The 20,292-nt window shown below is 45.7% G+C and overlaps 1 protein-coding gene across 1 annotated transcript in view; it reads left to right on the forward strand.

The window, feature by feature from the left end:
* The window catches only part of GLB1 (galactosidase beta 1), a 90,123-nt gene that overhangs the window by 19,588 nt on the left and 50,243 nt on the right, over nucleotides 1-20,292 (forward strand). Inside the window, exons 2-9 of the mRNA XM_060162454.1 lie at nucleotides 2,868-3,037; nucleotides 5,277-5,427; nucleotides 5,972-6,032; nucleotides 7,511-7,605; nucleotides 12,457-12,637; nucleotides 15,020-15,078; nucleotides 16,500-16,621; nucleotides 16,708-16,748. Of these exons, the coding sequence (XP_060018437.1) occupies nucleotides 2,868-3,037; nucleotides 5,277-5,427; nucleotides 5,972-6,032; nucleotides 7,511-7,605; nucleotides 12,457-12,637; nucleotides 15,020-15,078; nucleotides 16,500-16,621; nucleotides 16,708-16,748 (880 nt within the window). The remainder of the gene's footprint in view (nucleotides 1-2,867; nucleotides 3,038-5,276; nucleotides 5,428-5,971; nucleotides 6,033-7,510; nucleotides 7,606-12,456; nucleotides 12,638-15,019; nucleotides 15,079-16,499; nucleotides 16,622-16,707; nucleotides 16,749-20,292) is intronic.

Here is a 20,292-nt window from a genome sequence, read left to right on the forward strand (position 1 = left end):
ATTTATTTTTGCTGTGTTGGGTCTTCGTTTCTGTGCGAGGGCTTTCTCTAGTTGTGGCAAGCGGGGGCCACTCTTCATCGCGGTGCGCGGGCCTCTCACTATCGCGGCCTCTCTTGTTGCGGAGCACAGGCTCCGGACGCACAGGCTTAGCAGCCATGGCTCATGGGCCCAGCTGCTCCGCGGCATGTGGAATCTTCCCGGACCGGGGCAAGAACCCGTGTCCCCTGCATCTGTAGGCGGACTCCCAACCACTGCGCCACCAGGGAAGCCCCAACCTGGTGGTTTTATCCTCATTTTACTCTGTAGGCCTCACTATGTCGAATCTTGGGTTTCTTCCTTGCTAGACAGAAGCTTCATGTGGTCTGTGGCTGCATCTATTGGTTCCCCTCTGTTATTACCCAGCACATAGTAGGTGTTTGTAATATTTGCAAGTGCTTGTTAGGTTGATGTTTGGGCTGGATTTTGAGGTTGTTTGAATGCAGGGGTGCTCTGCTCTGTGGGACAAAGGCCATATTCCACCATCTGCCCAGATCGTTTCTCTCCAACCTCATCTGCTTCTCCAAATCCCTTCCCTTAGACAAGCGAACTCCAAACAGCCCTTTCCTTTTCCCAGTTCTGCCCGAAGTTGCTCACTCCCTTTCTACCTGTACAAACAATTTCCCCAACATATGGGCCACCTTTGAACTCAAAGAACTTGTGGGAAACCCTTATTTGACATTTAATCATATACATGCTGTGAGATGTTTTCAAAGTCATCCATTGGGGCACCTAGTATAAGAAATCATGTGAGTTTCTTGCTTTTGAGTAGCAATTAAAGCGTTGTTTGGAGATACTAAATTGACACTCTGACCTTCTAAAAAATGATTCTTAAATTATTTGTTTATTTTTGGTTAGCTTTAGTAACTCACATACAGTAAAGTTTTCCAGTTGCCCCTAAGCAGTCTCCTGGCAGCATGCAAGATCTTTAGTTCCCCGACCAGGGACTGAACCCGGGCCGCCTGCAGTGGAAGCTTGGAGTCCTAACCACTGGACCGCCAGGGAATTCCCACAGTCACAATACTTTATATTTGGATTTCAGGCCAAGTGTGATCTAGGACCCTTGCTCTCATTGATGTTTCCAGGTATGGCTTCAAGGGCAACCCCCAAAGCTCTCATGGACTGTGATGCTGCTATGAAAAAGAGATTTAAAAAAAAAAAGCCTAAAGATGCACAAGGAATCTTACCAACAATGGAGGACACTAATTAAATGGTCTCTTCTAGTCCTTGTCCTGTTGGAACCTGAGGTCTATTGCTGCCTTTTTATATCCACCAGAGGGCAGTGTTCTATTCTACCTCACAGTCCGCCTCCCCTTTGAGGTCTCCCCTTTCTTTTCTTTTTCTTTTTTTTTTCAATTAAAAAATTTTTTTTGGCCACGCTGCATGGCATGTGGGATTTTAGTTCCCTGACCAGGGATCCAACCCAAGCCCCTGCACTGGAAGTACAGAGTCTTAACCACTGGACCGCCAGGGAAGTCCCAGAGATCTTCCCTTTCAAATCCTAGCATTTCAGCTCCTGAAGTGATCCCCAAACTGTGTTTCTCAAACTTTGATTTGACTTCTAGAAATACATCTTGGGCGTCCCTGGTGGCGCAGTGGTTGAGAGTCCACCTGCCGATGCAGGGGACACGGGTTCATGCCGCGGTCCGGGAAGATCCCACATGCCGCAGAGCGGCTGGGCCCGTGAGCCATGGCCGCTGAGCCTGCGCGTCCGGAGCCTGTGCTCCGCAACGGGAGAGGCCACAACAGTGAGAGGCCCGCGTACTGCAAAAAAAACAAAAAACAAACAAACAAAAAAAAAGCATCTTGATCAGTTGCTAATAGAAATACATCTTACATCTCAACCCCACAGAGACGTACAACCATATGCAACTCTATATATGTATATATAACAAAATTTCATAAAATGACACTTGTTTTCATAGAGAACAGACCTGTGGTTGCCAAGGGGGAGGGGGTTGGGAGAGGGATGGAGTGGGAGTTTGGGATTAGTAGATGCAAACTATTATATATAGAATGGATAAACAACAAGGTCCTACTGTGTAACACAGGGAACTATATTCAATATCCTGTGTAAACCATAATGGAAAAGAATATGAAAAAGAATGTATATATGTGTATAACAATCACTTTTCTGTACAGCAGAAATTAAGACAACATTGTAAATCGACTGTACTTCAATAAAATAAATTTTTAAAAAAACACTTGTCTTTACTATGTGCAACACTGATATTTCTATTCTCTTCCATTAAAAAAAGTGCCAATCATCACCAAATTGAGTTCACAACCTACAAATTGGGTCGCACATATTGCCTTAGAGTTCATTTAGTCTGGCATCCTGCATACTTATGGATGAAGAGATGCAGGGTTAGAGAGGGATGCTCAGTCATTGTGGGACTCAGCGCAGCACCTAGGATAAGGCTTCAGGGCTTCGGACTTCTGATCTGTTGCTTTCAGCACAACGACATTCCTGTTGAGGGACACCCAGAGCTCTGGCAGGTCACAGCCATGGAGTCCAGGATATGTGTGTGTGTGTTCCAGCCCCAGCACACTGAGCTTCGCCACACCTTGCGAAGAGTCCCCTGCAGCAGGGTTTTCTCTTTGGGCATGTAAATTCTGCAGCTCACCCACTGATTGTCACATTGGTGCCGGCCTCTGGAATCCTGCACGTGGCTCCTCCATGCCCTGACTTAGCAGTGGGTTGCTTTATAGCCCAGAATCAAGAACGTACACAAACTAAGAGGGTAGGGAGTCAGTTGCCACTGTTGAAGCGTCTGCTTCTGAGATGCGGAGGGTGGAAGTTCTCATGTGGTTCCGTCCTTGCTCTGTAGAACGCCTCCCAGAGGACTTTCGAGATCGATTACGGCCACAACTGCTTCCTCAAGGATGGCCAGCCCTTCCGCTACATCTCGGGAAGCATTCACTATTTCCGCGTGCCCCGTTTCTACTGGAAGGATCGGCTGCTGAAGATGAAGATGGCTGGACTGAATGCCATCCAGACGTAAGTAGGAGGGCACTGGGCTCTCACCTGGGCCTGGACACCCACCCCTGGAGGGAGGGTCCAGCTGCATCTCTCGGTGCAGCTGTTTCATTGCTCAGAACGGGGAATAGCCTGGTCTGGGGTCCCGGGAGAGGCTAGTCATGGGCTTGAGTGTCCCTTCTTTAGACAATTAACTACTTCTTCCAACCTTGAACTTTGTCACCAGAAATCATACAATGGATATCATCTTGAAAGGGCAAAGGGAAGTAACAATGGTTGAGTGTTTACTGTGTGCAGGGCACGTTACATGGATGATGCCATTTCTCCAAGGTCACCCTTCTTGTTTGCAGCTGGCGAAACTGAAATTTGCCCAGGCACATGTGTTTGGACAGAGGTTCCGCTGAGATTTGAAGATAAGGGTGTTGGTAGGCAACCATAGCTCCTCTCAGCTCCTAGAGGGATATGCCTTGTTGGGTAGATTCCTGAAACCTAGTTTGTCTTTGTGGTTCTGCTGGGGTGATTCCATGGCCCAAGGTTACAGAATTTTACCCCAAAACTATCTCTCCTTATCTCTTCTGCTGTTGTAAAGTGACTAATTGAGAAGGAAGTTGGGGTGGCTGGCCACTTTGGTTTCTGCACTGGTGATGTGGATTGCTGATAACTCTTCAAAGATAAAGGGTGAGAAAACCCAGCGGCAGATTCCTGGGACAGATAGTTAGGAAGAATCCCACTTGTTATTCTGGTTCTAGGGCCACTGGGACATGTCTGTAGTTTCAACACTAAGTTCTGGGGGACCAAGACTGTTCCAGGGAACCCTGAAACCATGGGATTGTGGGAAAAAAACACAAGCCAGGGGTCATCAAAGACACCTTTGTGATGGCAGTGGGTGGCTTCATATTTAAAGTTGTGTCCCAGGGCTTCCCTGGTGGCACAGTGGTTAAGAATCCACCTGCCAATGCAGGGGATATAGGTTCGAGCCCTGGTCCGGGAAGATCCCACATGCCGCGGAGCAACTAAGCCCATGTGCCACAACTACCGAGCCTGCGCTCCAGAGCCCACGAACCACAACTAGTGAAGCCTGCGCGCCTAGAGCCCGTGCTCCGCAACAAGAGAAGCCGCCGCAAGCAGAAGCCCGTGCACCACAACGAAGAGTAGGCCCCACTCGCTGCAACTAGAGAAAGCCCGCACGCAGCAATGAAGACCCAACGCAGCCAAAAATTTAATTCAAAAAAATAAACTTTTAAAAATAAATAAATAAATAAGTTTGTGTCCCATGCTGCAGGCAGCCCAAGGAGCTGGTCGGAATTTTATTTTTTATAAATTTATTTATTCATTTTTGGCTGCATTGGGTCTTCATTGGTGCACACAGGCTTTCTCTAGTTGTGGCGAGCGGGGGCTACTCTTCATTGTGGTGTGCGGGCTCCTTCTCATTGCGGTGGCTTCTCTTGTTGTGGGGCATGGGCTGTAGGCACGCGGGCTTCAGTAGTTGTGGCATGCGGGCTCAGTAATTGTGGCACGCAAGCTCTAGAGCGCAGGCTCAGTAGTTGTGGCGCCACCAGGGAAGTCCCAGAATTTTTGTTATTTTACCTCCTTCGGACTATTCCTGACAAAATCTTTTGTTAGGAGGACGCAGGGCTTGGAGGTTTTCCCATTTTTATTGAAGAATATTTTTCAAAAAATAAGCATGGGGCTTCCCTGGTGGTGCAGTGGTTGGGAGTCCGCCTGCCGATGCGGGGGACGCAGGTTCGTGCCCCGGTCTGGGAGGATCCCGCGTGCCGCGGGGTGGCTGGGCCCGTGGTCCGTGGCCGCTGAGCCTGCGCGTCCGGAGCCTGTGCTCCGCGATGGGAGAGGCCACGGCAGTGAGAGGCCCGCGTACCGCAAAAAAAAAAAAAAAATAATAAGTATGCCTCTTATTACTTTAGCACAGATATTTTCATTTTTCCTAAGCCCTTACATAGGCATAAGTAATTTTTCCATAGCAGTAATTTGTGTCCATGAACTCTGTCTTTTTTTTTAAGTCAAGCATTAAATAGGAATGGGCGTTCTTTGAGGGTCATACACTTAAAAGTGTTCCCCACAAGTTTGATTCTCTTGGTAGCTGCTGTGAAAGCTCAAAAGAAGGCTTCTTTTCTGCGCGTCTGCCTTAGGAAGATGTCTGTGTGTCCTGCGGGTTTATAGTTCTGCAGACTGTTCAGAAATTCATGTAGGACACCTGGATTTTTGAGCTATTTCCAGGAAGGGGCTGTGTGTGTCTTGGCAGGTACGTGGCCTGGAACTTCCACGAGCCCCAGCCAGGACAGTACGAGTTCACTGGGGACCACGACGTGGAGCATTTTATTCAGCTGGCACATGAGCTGGGACTGCTGGTCATCCTGAGGCCTGGACCTTACATCTGTGCAGAGTGGGACATGGTGAGTGCGGCTAGGCCTGCCCTGCCTGCCTGGTGTGCGGTCAGGCAGGGATCTGGAGGCAAGTGAACTAAAGCAGCGTTGGTAAGTCTCTAATTCCAGGTAACACGGGCCTGTGACTGAGCAAACCCAGTTGTCTTTTACCTTGAGCAGTGCCCAGGCAGAGAGGAGCAGGGAGGGGTCACAAGGCATGGGTCCTCCTCTTGGTGGTCACGTACAGAAGTCAGTTTCCTCATCTGTAAAAACAAGTTCATGGTGTGGCCTCTGTCTGCCTCACAGGGTAGTTGTGAGGTTAAGTGGAGGAATCTGTAGAAAAGGCTTTGATTCTCAAAACATTGCATTCATGCCCAGTGATCTTATTTTTATTATGTTTACAATTTCTAATTGCCCTGAAAGTTACAACCCAGAAAGCCCAGCTCAAATACCCCTTCTCCATGACATTTTTCTTCTTTCCCCTCACTGCTAATAGTAATTTCTGTCTCCCCTAAGACCTTATCATGGCCTCTTCTTCCTTTTTTTTTTTTTTTTTTTTTTTCCCCTCTCCTAGGGAGGATTACCTGCTTGGCTACTAGAGAACGAATCTATTGTTCTCCGTTCTAGTGATCCAGGTAAGTTGTTACAGATGTCGTAAGAGAATTTAAGAAAGCTTAGATAATTTACATCAAAAGAGTCAGGTATTTCGAAGGCTGGGGTACTCCTGGGCGAATGCTTCTGAAAGTTTAGCAAAAGTGTGAGCGTTCATCATGCTCCTCCAGGTACTGAATGTTTTAGGAAAGAAGGATTATTCGAACAACTTGACCAGATCTCGCTGATACCCTGGGAACTCTTTGAGTTGGCACTGGGCCCTGTTTGCGGTTCACTGGCTGAGTTTAATGCTTTCTCTGCCTCTGTTCTTAGAATACGACATGGCTGGTGCCGACTCCCAGCTAATCAGAATGGCAGATGTAGTTTCTGCAGTGGTGTCACTGGATTTCTCAGTAGCTGCGGTGTCTTCAGTTCCTTTGTCAACTTTTACAGAGTTAGATAACTAAATGATAGATAAAATGATAGGTTTTTTTCTTGTCTAGCTGTAAACCCTGATCGATCTGCAGGTCCCATTTAGCTGCTGTTCTTTTTTTTTTTTTTAATTTTTATTGGAGTATAGTTGATTTACAATGTTGTGTTACTTTCTGCTGTACAGCAAAGTGAATCAGCTATACATATACATATCTCAACTCTTTTTTAGATTCATTTCCCATATAGGTCATTACAGAGAATTGAGTAGAGTTCTTAGCTGCATTTCTGTCTTCTGAAGGCTTCAGTTTCTCTTGGTGATGAAGCTGGTCATAAGAGCAGCTAACACTGATTAAATTTGCTGTGTAAAAAGCTAGTATATTATGTTCTATATGCATTTCCTTCTTAGTGTACTACCCTCACATTTTACGCTCTTAGTATATTAGTGTTTTTCCACATTTTATCTCAGTTAATCCTTACAACAACTTTATGACCTATGTACTCTGTTATCCCCATTTGACAATGTAAATGTATAATTGATTAGAACTTAATTTTAAAAAAACTCAACTGTGACAGAGAGGACACATCACTCAGTCATTCAACAAACATTGGTGGATGCCTCCTGTGCTGCAGGCTTTTTGTCCTAATGGCAGGGGCAGATACCAGGCATACTGGTCCTTGTCCTCTCAGAGCTCCACTGAGGAGACAACTCTCGGCAGGACAACTTTTTTTTTTTTTTTTTTTTGCGGTATGCGGGCCTCTCACTGTTGTGGCCTCTCCCGTTGCAGACGCGCAGGCTCAGCGGCCATGGCTCACAGGCCCAGCCGCTCCGCGGCATGCGGGATCTTCCCGGACTGGGGCACGAACCCGTGTCCCCTGCATCGGCAGGCGGACTCTCAACCACTGCGCCACCAGGGAAGCCCAGCAGGACAACTTTTAGCAGACTTTTAGTGCATGTAGCGCCACCCATTTCAGAAAGTGGTTGTTGAATCCAGTCTGTTCAATCTCTGCTGCCAGCCCCAGGGTAATAGGCTGTGTTGTGTCTCTTTGTAGAAAAAGGCGTGTGATGGTGTTAAACCTGGTTGTCTTCCAGATTACCTTGCAGCTGTGGACAAGTGGTTGGGAATCCTTCTGCCCAAGATGAGGCCCCTCCTCTATCAGAATGGAGGGCCGATTATAACAATGCAGGTAACTGCAGGGAGGAGCCTGGCCGGGTCAGGGGAGGTTTCCATCCATCCACATTATATATGGGAACGAAGCAGACATGAACCTCATATGTCTATTTCTTTCTTTTTGTTTTTCTTTTTAATTTTTAAAATTGAAGTATGGTTGATTTGCTATGTTGTGTTAGTTTCAGGTGTACAGCAAAGTGATTCAGTCATATACATATATACGTATATATATTCTCTTCCAGATTCTTTTCCACTCTAAGTTATTACAAGATATTGAATATAGTTCCCTGTGCTATACAGTAGGTCCTTGCTGTTTATCTTCATATGTCTGTTTCTTTAAGAGGCAATGCCACAGATGGTGCTTTGATTTAAATTGCATTCTGGGGAGGCATTACCATTTTTGAATGCTTGCTGTGTGAGACTCTCTGCTGGATACCCTACAAATGCTATTCAGTTATTCCAACCACCATCTTCAAAGAGGTTAAGTGACTTGGCCAAGGTCACGCAGCTGGCAGGTGTTGCAGCCTGGCTCCTCTCCGGTGCCACGTTGCCTTCTGGCCACAGGGATGCAGCATGGACTGACCCACTTTGGCGTCTGCACTGCCTAGGCCGTCAGTTTCCATGGGTGTGGAAAGAGGATGCAGTGAATTGGGGCCACTGTGTTTTCTCTCCCACTTCCTGCCCTCACTTTCCTTCTTCCATGTGTTTTTCACTTTGCAGTGACTGGTAGATTGTGAGGTATATCACGTGGCAAGAACTTTTCAAGTGAAAAATAGGTACACTTGACCTGCGATGATTTTTGATGTTTGTAAAAATACTTAGGTAAAACAAAACCATGTCTGTTGGTCATTTACCAAGGATGCTCTGATTGCAAAGAATACGTTATGTAAAACTGGCTGTATCCCGGACCAGCAAGGGGGTGCGTGCGGTGCTCCCTAGGGGAGCGTGGGCCAGATTTCCTTCTTGTGAACAGCACCGTGGAGTGTTTGCAGGGAACGGTCATTGTGGGGAGGGAGCCTGGCTATTTCCATGCCCTTCAGATATGAGAGGGCTGGGCTGGCCAGGGTGCCCTGCGTGGTGGAGAGAGGCCAGGCTGCTACTCCCAGAGGGGTGTACTGATAGCACTCACTGCCCCTCACCTGTCCTGAGTCTGTACCAGTTAAGCTTACAGGAGCCCATTTTCCTGTATGAAGATTTCAAGGCTGAAACTGGGTGTATCTGCATAGCTGGGTCTTCTTCCTTTCTCTTGATCTCAGGTTTTCCTCAATTTCCCTTGCTTTTTAGTCTCTGCTTCTGCCGAAATCACTTTCAATTTTTGCTGAGGGCTTTTCTGTACCTTTTGGTTATTGAAATGCACCACAATGTCAACAAATATGAACTGTGCAAGGGAGAGCAAAGTTGGCTGTCTTGGGGGGAATTTCCTCCCGTGTCCATCCCTGGCAACCTCAGATGACTTGAACTTGACCGTGGATCCTGCCAGAGGACTCAGCTTCCTTCCTCTCCCTTCCCCCCGTCACATCTCCACCCGCTAAAATCCCACCTAATCCTTTTGCCCCTTGATAATTAGGAGTGGGGGCCTTCCACCCACAAATTTGCTTCATCCAATTTGTGAGGTACTCATCATGAGGGATTAGCCCTGTTTATACCTGCTGTTTTGGAAGAGGTTTCAGTTTTCAGTCTGCAGTGAAAACGTCTGCAGTGTTTTGTTGCTTTATCAAGGAGCTTACAGGGTGAGATAATTATTCTAGAACAAAGACCTGCAACCTGCAAACCTGGCCCTCTGCCTGTTTTTGTACATAAAGGCCACCGGCACATGACCATGCCCGACCATTTATATATTGTCTGGGGCTGCTTGTGAACCACAATAGCATGGTTCAGTAGTTGAGACAGAGACATATGGCCAAAAAGCTCCAAATATTTACTCTCTGGCCCTTTATAGAAAAAGTTGGCAAACTCCTACTCTAGAAAAATCAGCTTTCCTCTGAGGCTAACTGCAACTTCGTCTATGAGTCTCAAGCCCTTTTCTGTGTGTTTCTCCTCTTACCTCCCCCGCCTCCACACACACCTCTGCTTTCCTCTCGTTGGCAATGATAGAGAACTTGACTGTATGCTTTATTGCCAGCTTTCTGAGCACTTACCAGGTGCCAGGTATTGTGCAAAAGCCCTATTCATGTATTGGCTCAGTGAATCCTCATACAACCCAGTGAGGTAGGTACACTCACCTCTTACAGGCAAAGAGACATTTGACGGGTGGAGCCACCTGGATAAGAAGAGGCAGAGCTGAGGTTTGCACAGGGACTCTTGGGCCTCTGATGCCTGTGACCGCAGCACGAAGCTGTCTTGCGAATGTTGAGCTTTTCTCTTTCTCTAAAAACCTAACCAAATTAGGTATATGCATTTATTACAATCCTGTTTAAACTACAGTCCTGTATTTTATCTTAATACAATGATGATAATGGATAAATAAGATTTGAAAGAGTAAGTGAAAATCAATGACATTGGCTTGGGGCGTGGCCAGAAAAGAACGAGAGGTGCAGAGGCTCTGGGCCCTCTTAGTTGCTAAAGCCGACCCTTAAATTTAGCTCTGAACTTCTTGGCAGCCAGATGATGAAGGAAGACACAGCCATTTAAGTAGCTCTTAATTAAAGAGGAGAAAAAAGAAAACGAGGGGGACAGTACCTTGCCAGTATTTGCAAAGCTTTTCTTAAGATTTATTTCAATTATTTCCAAAGGGACTTCTGAGGCACTAATCAGAGTATCAGGATCAGTCATCCAAGGGGAGTTTCCTGCTCTGTGTGAGTGGCAAACACCTTCTATTGCAGGATGGCTTCATGACCTGTGAAGCCCTTGATACTGGCCTACCACTACCTGTTTTGCTGCTTCTTTTTTTTAAAAATTTAATTTATTATTAGTATTTTTTTGGCTGCACCTCGCGGCATATGGGATCCTAGTTCCCCGACCAGGGATGGAACCCGCGTCCCCTGCACTGGAAGCGCAGTCTTAATCCCTGCACCTCCAGGGAAGTCCTTGTTTTGCTTCTTTTTAAAATTATTTATTTATTTATTTATTTTTGGCTGCATTGGGTCTTTGTTGCTGCACATAGGCTTTGTCTAGTTGCGGCGAGCAGGGGCTACCCTTCGTTGCGGAGCATAGGCTCTAGGTGCACAGGCTTCAGTAGTTGTGGCTTGCGGGTTCTAGAGCACAGGCTCAGTAGTTGTGGCACATGGGCTTAGTTGCTCCGCGACACGTGGGATCTTCCCGGACCAGGGCTTGAACCCGTGTCCCCTGCATTGGCAGGCAGATTCTTAACCACTGCGCCACCAGGGAAGCCCTGTTTTGCTTCTTGAACCCATAACATGAAAGTATAGTCAGAGGGATTCTCGCTGAGAAAACCATTGTGCGTTAAACCATTCGGGAGGAGGTGCTTTGCAGATGATGATGGTGGTGTCTAGTTCTTCTACATCACTCCCTACTCCCTTCCCACTCCCCGACTCTGTCCATAGGCTTCATGGAGCTACTAGCAATTTTGCCAACAGCATACTCCTTGCAGGAATACTCTCTACCTCTCCCGCTTCCCTGACCAGCGAGTGCCTTTCTGTCTAGAGCTGCCTCGGGCAATCCCTGCGGGGAAGCTTCCTTAACCATCTCTTCCAACCACTCTCAGACTGGGCACCTCTTTTCTGGAGGCTCACAGTTTCTTATGCTCATGTTCAAAGGCCACGTATCCCTAGGATCACAAAAATTTGTTTTGCGTTGTGTGCAGGTAGAAATTGTTACGTGTGGGAAATTTTTAAGTTTTTGTAAAATTGTGAAGTATACCACACACACATTAATGTGCAATAATGAAGCATTGATGAGAACAGCTACAGAATGACCACCCAAGATGGAAAATGGTACGTGGCCAGGACCCTGGAAGCTTCCCAGGTGTCCTTCTTCATCACACCCCACATCTTCTCACTGTTCTGACTTTCGTAGCCATCAGCTTCTTGCTTTTCTTTACACTTTTACCAATTATGTGCACACCAAGACTTGATAGTTTGGTTTTGACTGATTTCGATTTTCTATTCGGGAAATTGTATCGTGTGTATTTCTCAGTGTCATGCTTCTTTCACCAACCTCTATACCTCTAAGATTCTTTGGTGTATTGGATTTTCTGGTGTATCTGGTGTATTGGAAATAAATGAAGGTCATTCATTTTATTGCTTTAGAGCAATGTTGCTTAACCTTTTTTTCATTGTTGCCCATTAAAGATCCTCTCTAGACATATTTTTCTAATTGCCCCCCATGAAATTTTAATACCTGAGATATACTGTATAATTGTACATATATCTATACTTTATATGAAAAATAAGGTTGTTGTTTTTTTTAATCCTATAAAAATCAGCTCCCACCTCCTTGGGGATGCTCTCCACCTCATTGAGAATGGACACTTCAGCACTATTGTCATTGTACCCAGTAATTCTTTGTTGTGGAGGCTGACAATGCAGGATCTCTAGCAACATCCTTTGGCCTCTACCCACTGAATTAACAGATGATTTTTCTTCATTTTTTAATATTTCTGCCATGGAAAATTATTATTTATGTAATGTGTAAAGTATCGGTTACGTATTATAGGGGACAATATCACTACAATCTGAAAACTAACACATTGGTTGTTTTCCTTATTTCTGGGAGGTATTAGAAGGTAGGTTTTTATGCTGAGTTGCTTTTTGGAAGATGAGTTTTGAGGACTGAGTGTAGGAGATATTTGGGGATATTACTAAGCCTTGTCATCTCAGAGATGTGCAGGTAGTTTCTCTAAACAAAAGCTTGCCTTCGGACGTTGGAGTCTCCTGATTTCTTTCCCCTCCTCTCTTTAAATTTGCAGGTTGAAAATGAATATGGCAGCTACTATACCTGTGATTACAACTACCTGCGTTTCCTGCAGAAGCGTTTCCACTACCACTTGGGTGAGGACGTGCTTCTCTTCACCACCGACGGGGCGCATGAGAGCTTCCTGCAGTGCGGGGCACTGCAGGGGCTCTATGCCACCGTGGACTTCGGAGCAGGTTGGTGTCTACAGTCACAGAAACCCAGCTGAGCAGGCAGGTTCGGGCTTTTTACTCCATCGGTCATTCTAGACAGCTGTTGTTCAAGTGGCAAGGGCATATCGAGTGAGATTTCCCAGATTTTCCTGTATCTGGTAACGGGTAAAATAGAACACCTGATATTGCACCCCTCCATTGCAGAGATCATTTTGTGTCAGCTGAGCTGGCCCTTAGGTCAGGAGCTCCATTTCCAGCCCTGGCGGAGCTGGCTGCAGCCTGGAGTCCTGTTCTCTTAGGGGCTGCCTGCCAGGAGCAGTTCTAGGTTGAGGAGCTCCACCTTTCAGGCTCTGTCTGGGATGTGCTGCTCTTCCCTGCTCCCCCTGTCCCCCGAGTCGTGGCTGGATGCTCGGGCTGGGTCGTGGCCATCGTGAACTCTGAGGCCGGTCCTGGGTTTCGGGGAACTTACCTGGTACTTCCGTTTTCTTTCTACATAAACTCATAAGGCTGGGAACTGTGATGGGCCGGAGGTGGTTTGGCAGATGCTACAAAAAATCGTCTTCCTGATGCATTAGTGCTGTGTAAGCTGCTGAGGTTCCACACATGAAAGGAGGGCTGGGATGCTTCGGGCTGTATGACATTAAGAAATCTTCATGTAGGTTGAGAGCAGCTTTCATAAAAGGCATGGCAGCTAAATGCAGTGTGTGATCCTGGACTTTTTTTTTCCGTGTTTTTTTTTTTCCTTTGTTGTTGTTATGAAGGACATTATTGAGACAATTGAAGTCTTTGAATAAAGCCTTTAGATTAGATAATAGTATTCTATCCATGTTAATTTCCTGTTTTTTATCACTGTATTCTGTTTATTTAAAGAATGCCCTTGCCCTTAGGGGATACACACTGAAGTATCTAGGGGTAAGGGGCCATTCTGTCTGCAAATTATTCTCAAATGGCTCAGAAAAAAATATGTATATTCATATAGAGAGGGAAAACCTGATGAATGTGGTAAAATGTTAACAATTGGGGAACCTGGGTGAAGGGAAGATGAGTTCTTTGTACTATTCTCACAGCTTTTCTGTAAATTTGAAATTATTTCAAAATGAAAAGTTACTGCCCCGCCCAAAAAGACCAGCTCTTCAAGTAGCATAAGGATCCCGCTGTTCTCCCATCTGAGGGATGAGACACATACCCAGCGTTGCCTTCTTTTGAGAAGGATGTACAGAAAACTGAAGTTGCATTTTAAAAAAGATTCTTCTACCCTACCAACAAGGAAGTAACTGGCTCTGAGTGAATTGAGTGTTTCTAGAAACATGGTACGTTGCTCAGCGCATTTGGCGATGAAATAACTCATCTACAAAGAGCTGCACAGGAAGTGGCATGCTGGTTTCGTCCTGCTTTGGCACACTTCCCAACACAGTGATGAAAAAGCACAGTATTTTTCTGTTGGGAGGAACAAATTGAAGATTATTATGAGTTAGTTGTAAGCATTATTTGTATGTAGGGTGACAGCACATACAAATAATGCTTCTTCTGTGGGTTCAAGGACAGACACTCAAGACCAGTGTGCCTGAGGCAGGTGGGGCTGTGGTAGCTTTATTCATTTGTGTGCAAGAGGGGCAGTGCCTGGGGTCAGATCCCAGGAGAGGCGCCTGAGAGCAGCATTTAAAGATCTGGAAGCTACTGAATGCTTAATAGTGAGAAATTTACAGCCATAAAGTAAATGAGATTCCATTCTTTCTTGATCAGCACATTCCCTCCTGAAAGCTGGCCTTACAGAGAAGCCCAAGGCTTGTCCAAGAGCAGGGGGGTTTTGGAGACTTGGCTGGTGTCCCTTTCACGCTGGGACACCCACTGAGGGAACTGGACTGTGCAGTGTGGGGTCAGAGTGTCCTCTGCTCTGGCTGGGAAGCACTGTGCGTGTTCACTGATGTAAAGCAGCCCATTACCTCTCTGGGGAGAAACCCCTTCTCTCTTTAGAGGTGGAGGGGAGAACAGAGTCATGGGAAGCAAGATGAGATACAGGCATCCTAATGGAATATTTCAGAAGAAAAAATTGAGTTCACGAGTGGTCTGGAATGACAGAGAGAGAGAGAGAGAGAGAGAGAGAGACCAGCCGTGTTTCCAGGTGCCGGGGACACAGAGGAAGCACAAAGCCTGTGCCGTGATCTCCCAAAGGAAAGCAGTCAGGAGAGGCCCGAGCACTGTTCACAGAGGAAGCATCATTCTGTGGTCCCCACGGTCCGTCAAATGGATGGCCTGAGTCCCCACCTAAAGCTAGCTTGGAGGTGTGCAAGCCCCTGGGGGTGTGGGGAAGGGCGGGGGCCTCAGGCGCAAGTCCTACGAAGGAATCTTTTTATTTAACTTCTTGTCATTCCATGGCTGACCGTTCTTCTCCCTCTCATTTTTCAGGTGTCAACATCACAGCTGCTTTCCTAATCCAGAGGAAGAGTGAACCCAAAGGACCCTTGGTAAGAATCAGGCGTGAGGCCTGGGGAGACTGTTTGCTTGTACTAACTTCATTACCGCTGCTGGGAGAGAGCGATTAACTGCTGCGGAGGGTGGGAATGGATCCTTGGTTTCTCTGAGTCTGAGGTCAGCAGCTGATGGGAGTGTAGAGACCCCCTTCTGGACACATGGGGAACAGCAGAAGCAGTGCTGCTACTTGACACTGAGGCCCTGCACTGGAGGGGGGCAGAATGGGGACCGAAGTGAACATCCCGCCTCCATCAGGCTCTGCGCTTTTGCATACCTCATCGTATTTGGTCATCGTGCCCGCTCTCATAGGTAGTATCATTGTCTCCATTTTCAGTGAAACTCAGGCCATGTCACTTGCCCAGGGTCGTACAGCTGGTGAGTGGCAGGGCCAGGATCTGTGTTCAGGTCGGTGTTTCTTGAAAGCTCTTTGTGACAGAGCTTCTCCACCTTTAGTGTGCTTGCAAATCACGTGGGACTCTTGCTAAAACGCAAACGTTGATCTGTTGGGTCTGGGAGGGGATTGAGATTCTGCATTTCTGACAAGCAACCAGGTGACACGGGGAGGTAGGGTTGCTGACCACTCTGGGAGCCGCGGGGCTCTGTGACATGCCATGTAGGCACCTGGGAGGTGGAGACGGAGGCCAGGTCCTGGCAGGTGTGCTCAGCCCATCAATGATGCAGCCCTCTCTGTGCTTCCCTTCTCCTTGCAGTTGTGGCAGTTGTCCTTGTCACTTGGCCCCGTGTAAGGGGGAATATCCTGTGCCTTCCGTGCAGCAAGTCAGGCTGCCCCGCCTGTGTACCCACCTTTGTACAAAGCAGCCTTTTCTGAACCTGGTCTCTGCTTCGTGAGCCATGCAGAACCCGGGTTCCCAGACTCCGGGTGGAGCTATTTCCTGGAGTCTGAGACAAGAAGTCCCCAGAACACGTCCAGATTTCTCTTTCCTTCTAAGATCAAGGGCTTGGCAGGGTCATGCCCAACAGAAACATGAAGCGCTTGGGGCCTGCCTGGCAGAATATTTGGACAAGTCTACCTCACTTTAAGTCAACCTGAGATCTGAAAATCTAGATTCACACAAAGGGTGAATTTGGAGCTAGTTATTTTATAAACATTTTGTCATCTGATTCTTTTGCCCAACAAACTTTCCTACCATATTCAAACTGAGGATTGGTAAACAAGATTTTGATGCAGGTACAACTTTTCAGGGACACCTGTATTGTCCACACCTGAGACCTGAGTTTAGGCAATGCTATATGGGATGTCCTCATTGGTCCCCCAGCTCCAGGTAAAGTAGTGAATGTCAGCTCCTCTCCCCACCTGTTCCTCGGTAGAGAACCTAGGGCAGTAGTTACTGAGAAGCCCAGCATGTAAAGGTCTTAAGTCTGTCCTAAGCTCCATATTCCTTTCTCTTTTCAGGTCAATTCTGAATTCTACACTGGCTGGTTAGACCATTGGGGCCAACCTCACTCAACAGTCAAGACTAAAACAGTGGCTTCCTCCCTTCACGATATTCTCTCCCGAGGGGCCAGTGTGAACATGTGAGTGTTATTTTTCAGAGGGGAGGCTGTTCTCCGTAGCTGTGGGCTCATGGTGAAGTACTGTCTGTTCTCTTGTTTCCTTGTAGGTACATGTTTATAGGTGGCACGAATTTTGCCTATTGGAATGGTAAGAGCAATTTAACATCTGTTTGTAGAATCTAATCCTAAAATGTTTTTGGTGCTTTGATTTTTGGAGGGGTGTGCCTATGGACAATTGTTATTTTCTATTTTTGCTTGCTTTCTCCCAAATTTTCTAATATATAAGAATTGTGTATATAATTTAAAAAATAATTTTTCTTTTATTTATTAAGAAGAGGAGAGAAATGTTGAATTTACTTTTCTATTGAGAACTGATTTAAAAAAATTGAGTATCCAGGTGTTATGAAATAATCAATGTTATATAAATGAGGAACTGCATTTGATGATTATAAATTACCCTTCTATACTTGTTTGAGATGCTCACAAATTACTTGTTCTTTTAAAATTTAATTCAGAATTTTCATTTAATTTACAAAAGTGTTATAGAATCATAGAAATGGAATATTTTTCTTATGTAAATACGAATCTTTCAAAGTTTTCTTTTCTTTTTTTATTTTATTGAAGTATAGTTGATTTACAGTGTTGTGGTAGTTTCAGATGTACAGCAAAGTGATTCAGATATAGATAGATATAAATATATAGATATGTATTGTTTTTCAGATTCTTTTCCCTAATAGGTTCTTGTAAAATATTGAATATAGTTCTCTGGCTATACAGTAGGTCAAAAAAATCATTCTTCCTTAAAAAAAAATTTAAGAGACATAACTTGTACATTTAGAAGCTATTGTTTTAAATCAGGCTAGTCGGGCAGGTCATAGTCTCTGGCTATAACTTACTTGTTCATATATTCTGGTCTTTTTCTTCTCTTTTTTTTTTAAAAAAAACACTTTGTTTTGTTGAGATATAATTCACATACCATAAGATTCATGATCTGGGGAATTTCCTGGCTGTCCAGTAGTTAGGACTCTGCGCTCTCACTGCCGAAGGCCTGGGTTTGATCCTTGGTTGGGAAACTAAGACCCCACAAGCCACATGGTGTGGCCCCAAAAATAAATAAATAAATTCATGATTTTAAAGTACACGATTCAGTGGTGTTTAGTTTATCACAAACTTGTGCAGCCATTATCACCATCTAATTCCAGAACATTTTCATTACCCCGAAAAGAAACCTCGTACCCAAGAAACGCCCCACTCTCCCTCCTCCCAGCCCCTGGCAACCACTAGTCTACTCTCTGTCTTTGTGGATTTGCTTATTCTGGACATTTCATACAAAGGGAACCATACAGTTTGTGGTGTTTTGTGTTTGACTTCTTTCATTCAGCATACTCTTCTCAAGGTTCATCTATATTGTACTGTGTATCAGGACTTCGTTCCTTTTTATTGCTGAATAATATTCTATTGTGTGGATATACCACATTTTGTTTATCCATTCATCAACTGATGGACATTTGGGATGTTCCCTCTTTTGGGCCATTATGCATAATGTTCCTGTGAACGTTATTACCTATGTGTAATATTACCTATGTGTAAGTATTTGTTTGAACCCCTGTTTCAGTTCTTTTGGCTGTGCACCTAGGAGTGAGATTGCTGGTTCATATGGTAACTAACTCTATACTTAGAGTTAGAGGAACTGCCACAGTGTTTTCTAAAGCAGCTGCACCATTTTACATTCCTATATGGCCTATATGGTCATTTTTTTTTTAGTAGGAAAAATTATGGTAAAATTCTCTTCATTGCCATTGACTTTTGCAAAGACAAACCATCCTATATTGCTTTTCTCTAAACCTCATTCCCCACATCTCTCCACATCTGCATTTTCCTCTAGGAGTCATTGAGGATGCTTTACGGTTGAGTTTTGGAAGCCTAATTGGACCTCAGTCTCCTGGTGTTAGTAATTGGACACTATCAGCTCTTAATGAAGTTTCTTCTTCAAACTGCTATCTTTTGTGCAGGGCAAGATGGTCAAGGAGAAGACTTTGGTTAAAGTATTACTAATATTATTTTTAGAGCCAAAAAATGGAGATAATGCAAAGTTCAAATGTCATTTCTTAAAAGATAGTAGAGTGCCAAGGTTGGTAATTGAAGTTAGATCAGCCCTGTGTCTGTCTTCCCCTTAGAAACACTTCAGATTTTGTGATGCCTTTTGCATTCAGAAAGTAGGGATTCCTCCTAGCTTCCATCCATGGAACCAAGACCAGTCACCAATCCAGGAATAAAGGTTGATATTGTTTGAAACTTTACAGTTCATGAAACAATTTTCTATATCCTATTATTTTATTGAAAACAATACATTCTTTTTTTTTTAAAATATATTTATTTATTTATTTTTGGCTGCATTGGGTCTTCGTCGTTGGGTCTTAGTTGCTGCGCATGGGCTTTCCCCGGTTGCGGCAAGCGGGGCCTACTCTTCGTTGCGGTGCACGGGCTTCTCATTGCGGTGGCCTCTCCCGCTGCAGACCTTGAGCTCTAGGTGTGTGGGCTTCAGTAGTTGTGGCACGCGGACTCAGTAGTTGTGGCTCGTGGGCTGTAGGGCGCAGGTCCAGTAGTTGTGGCACACTAGCTTAGTTGCTCCGCGTCATGTGGGATCTTCCCAGACCAGGGATCAAACCGGTGTCCCCTGCATTGGCAGGCAGATTCTCAACCACTGCACCACCAGGGAAGTCCCAATACATTCTTTTTTAAAATTTACGTATAATAACTGATTCACTTTGCTGTACACCTGAAGCTAATACAACATTGTAAATCAACTATACTCCAATAAAAATTTTAAAAATAAATAAATAAAATTTACGTGTATAAAACTACCACTCAGAAGTTGTCCTTAATCCTGTCCCTTGCCCCTGACCCTGCCATAAACAATACAAGGCTCTTTTCTGCCTCTGTTTTCCCATTTAGTCCTCATAGCAGTCTCATCTGGGCTGGGGATTATGCACCCACTTTACAGATAAAAAAAGCAGGGTACCAAAAAAGTCCACAAGATTCCCATTCAGTTGGCAGAGAGTGGAGCCTAGGCTCAAACTCAGGCCTTGGAAAGCTGGTCACTGCTCTTTGGATAACTCCTTGCAGCCTGAAGCCTGTGTTTCCAACCCCCAAACCAGTCCTTCTGTGTTTGCGGGCCTCTCTCTCCTGCCCTGTTGCCCGGTCTCTTTGCAGGAGTTGGGCGAGGGGGTGAGCAGTCTGTGCTTTTGGCTGCAGTTCTTCGGGCCAGCTTCCCAGAGGACAGCATGGGAGAAAACCTCAGGTTTTCTGGCTCAGGTGCTCACTGCGTTCCTGCCCACGATAGCTGCCCATGCTGTGCAGATAGGCGCCCACTCTGTGCTCATGCATCCGCACGGGAGCCAGGCTGTCCTCTCCTCCTCACACACCCTGCAAAGCTGAGGAGCGGTACATCCTGCCAATTCTCTTGTCTTCCTACCTCACACTCCCCAGCGTGGCCAGAGGAGGCTGAAGTCAGCACCGTTTCCCTAGGACACTGCCCTGTGGGGATCTGAAACATCTAGAGGAAGATTCTGCTGGTAGAACTGCACACACTTAGTTTTCCAGTCTGTCCTGTAACCCGTGGCCAACTTCCCAGCCCGGGTTCCCTTGGCCCGTAAAGTATGTTTCTGGGTGTTCACACTTGTTGACACTCC

Source organism: Lagenorhynchus albirostris, chromosome 10, assembly GCF_949774975.1.
Source record: "Lagenorhynchus albirostris chromosome 10, mLagAlb1.1, whole genome shotgun sequence".
In the NCBI taxonomy this organism is placed as follows: domain Eukaryota; kingdom Metazoa; phylum Chordata; class Mammalia; order Artiodactyla; family Delphinidae; genus Lagenorhynchus; species Lagenorhynchus albirostris.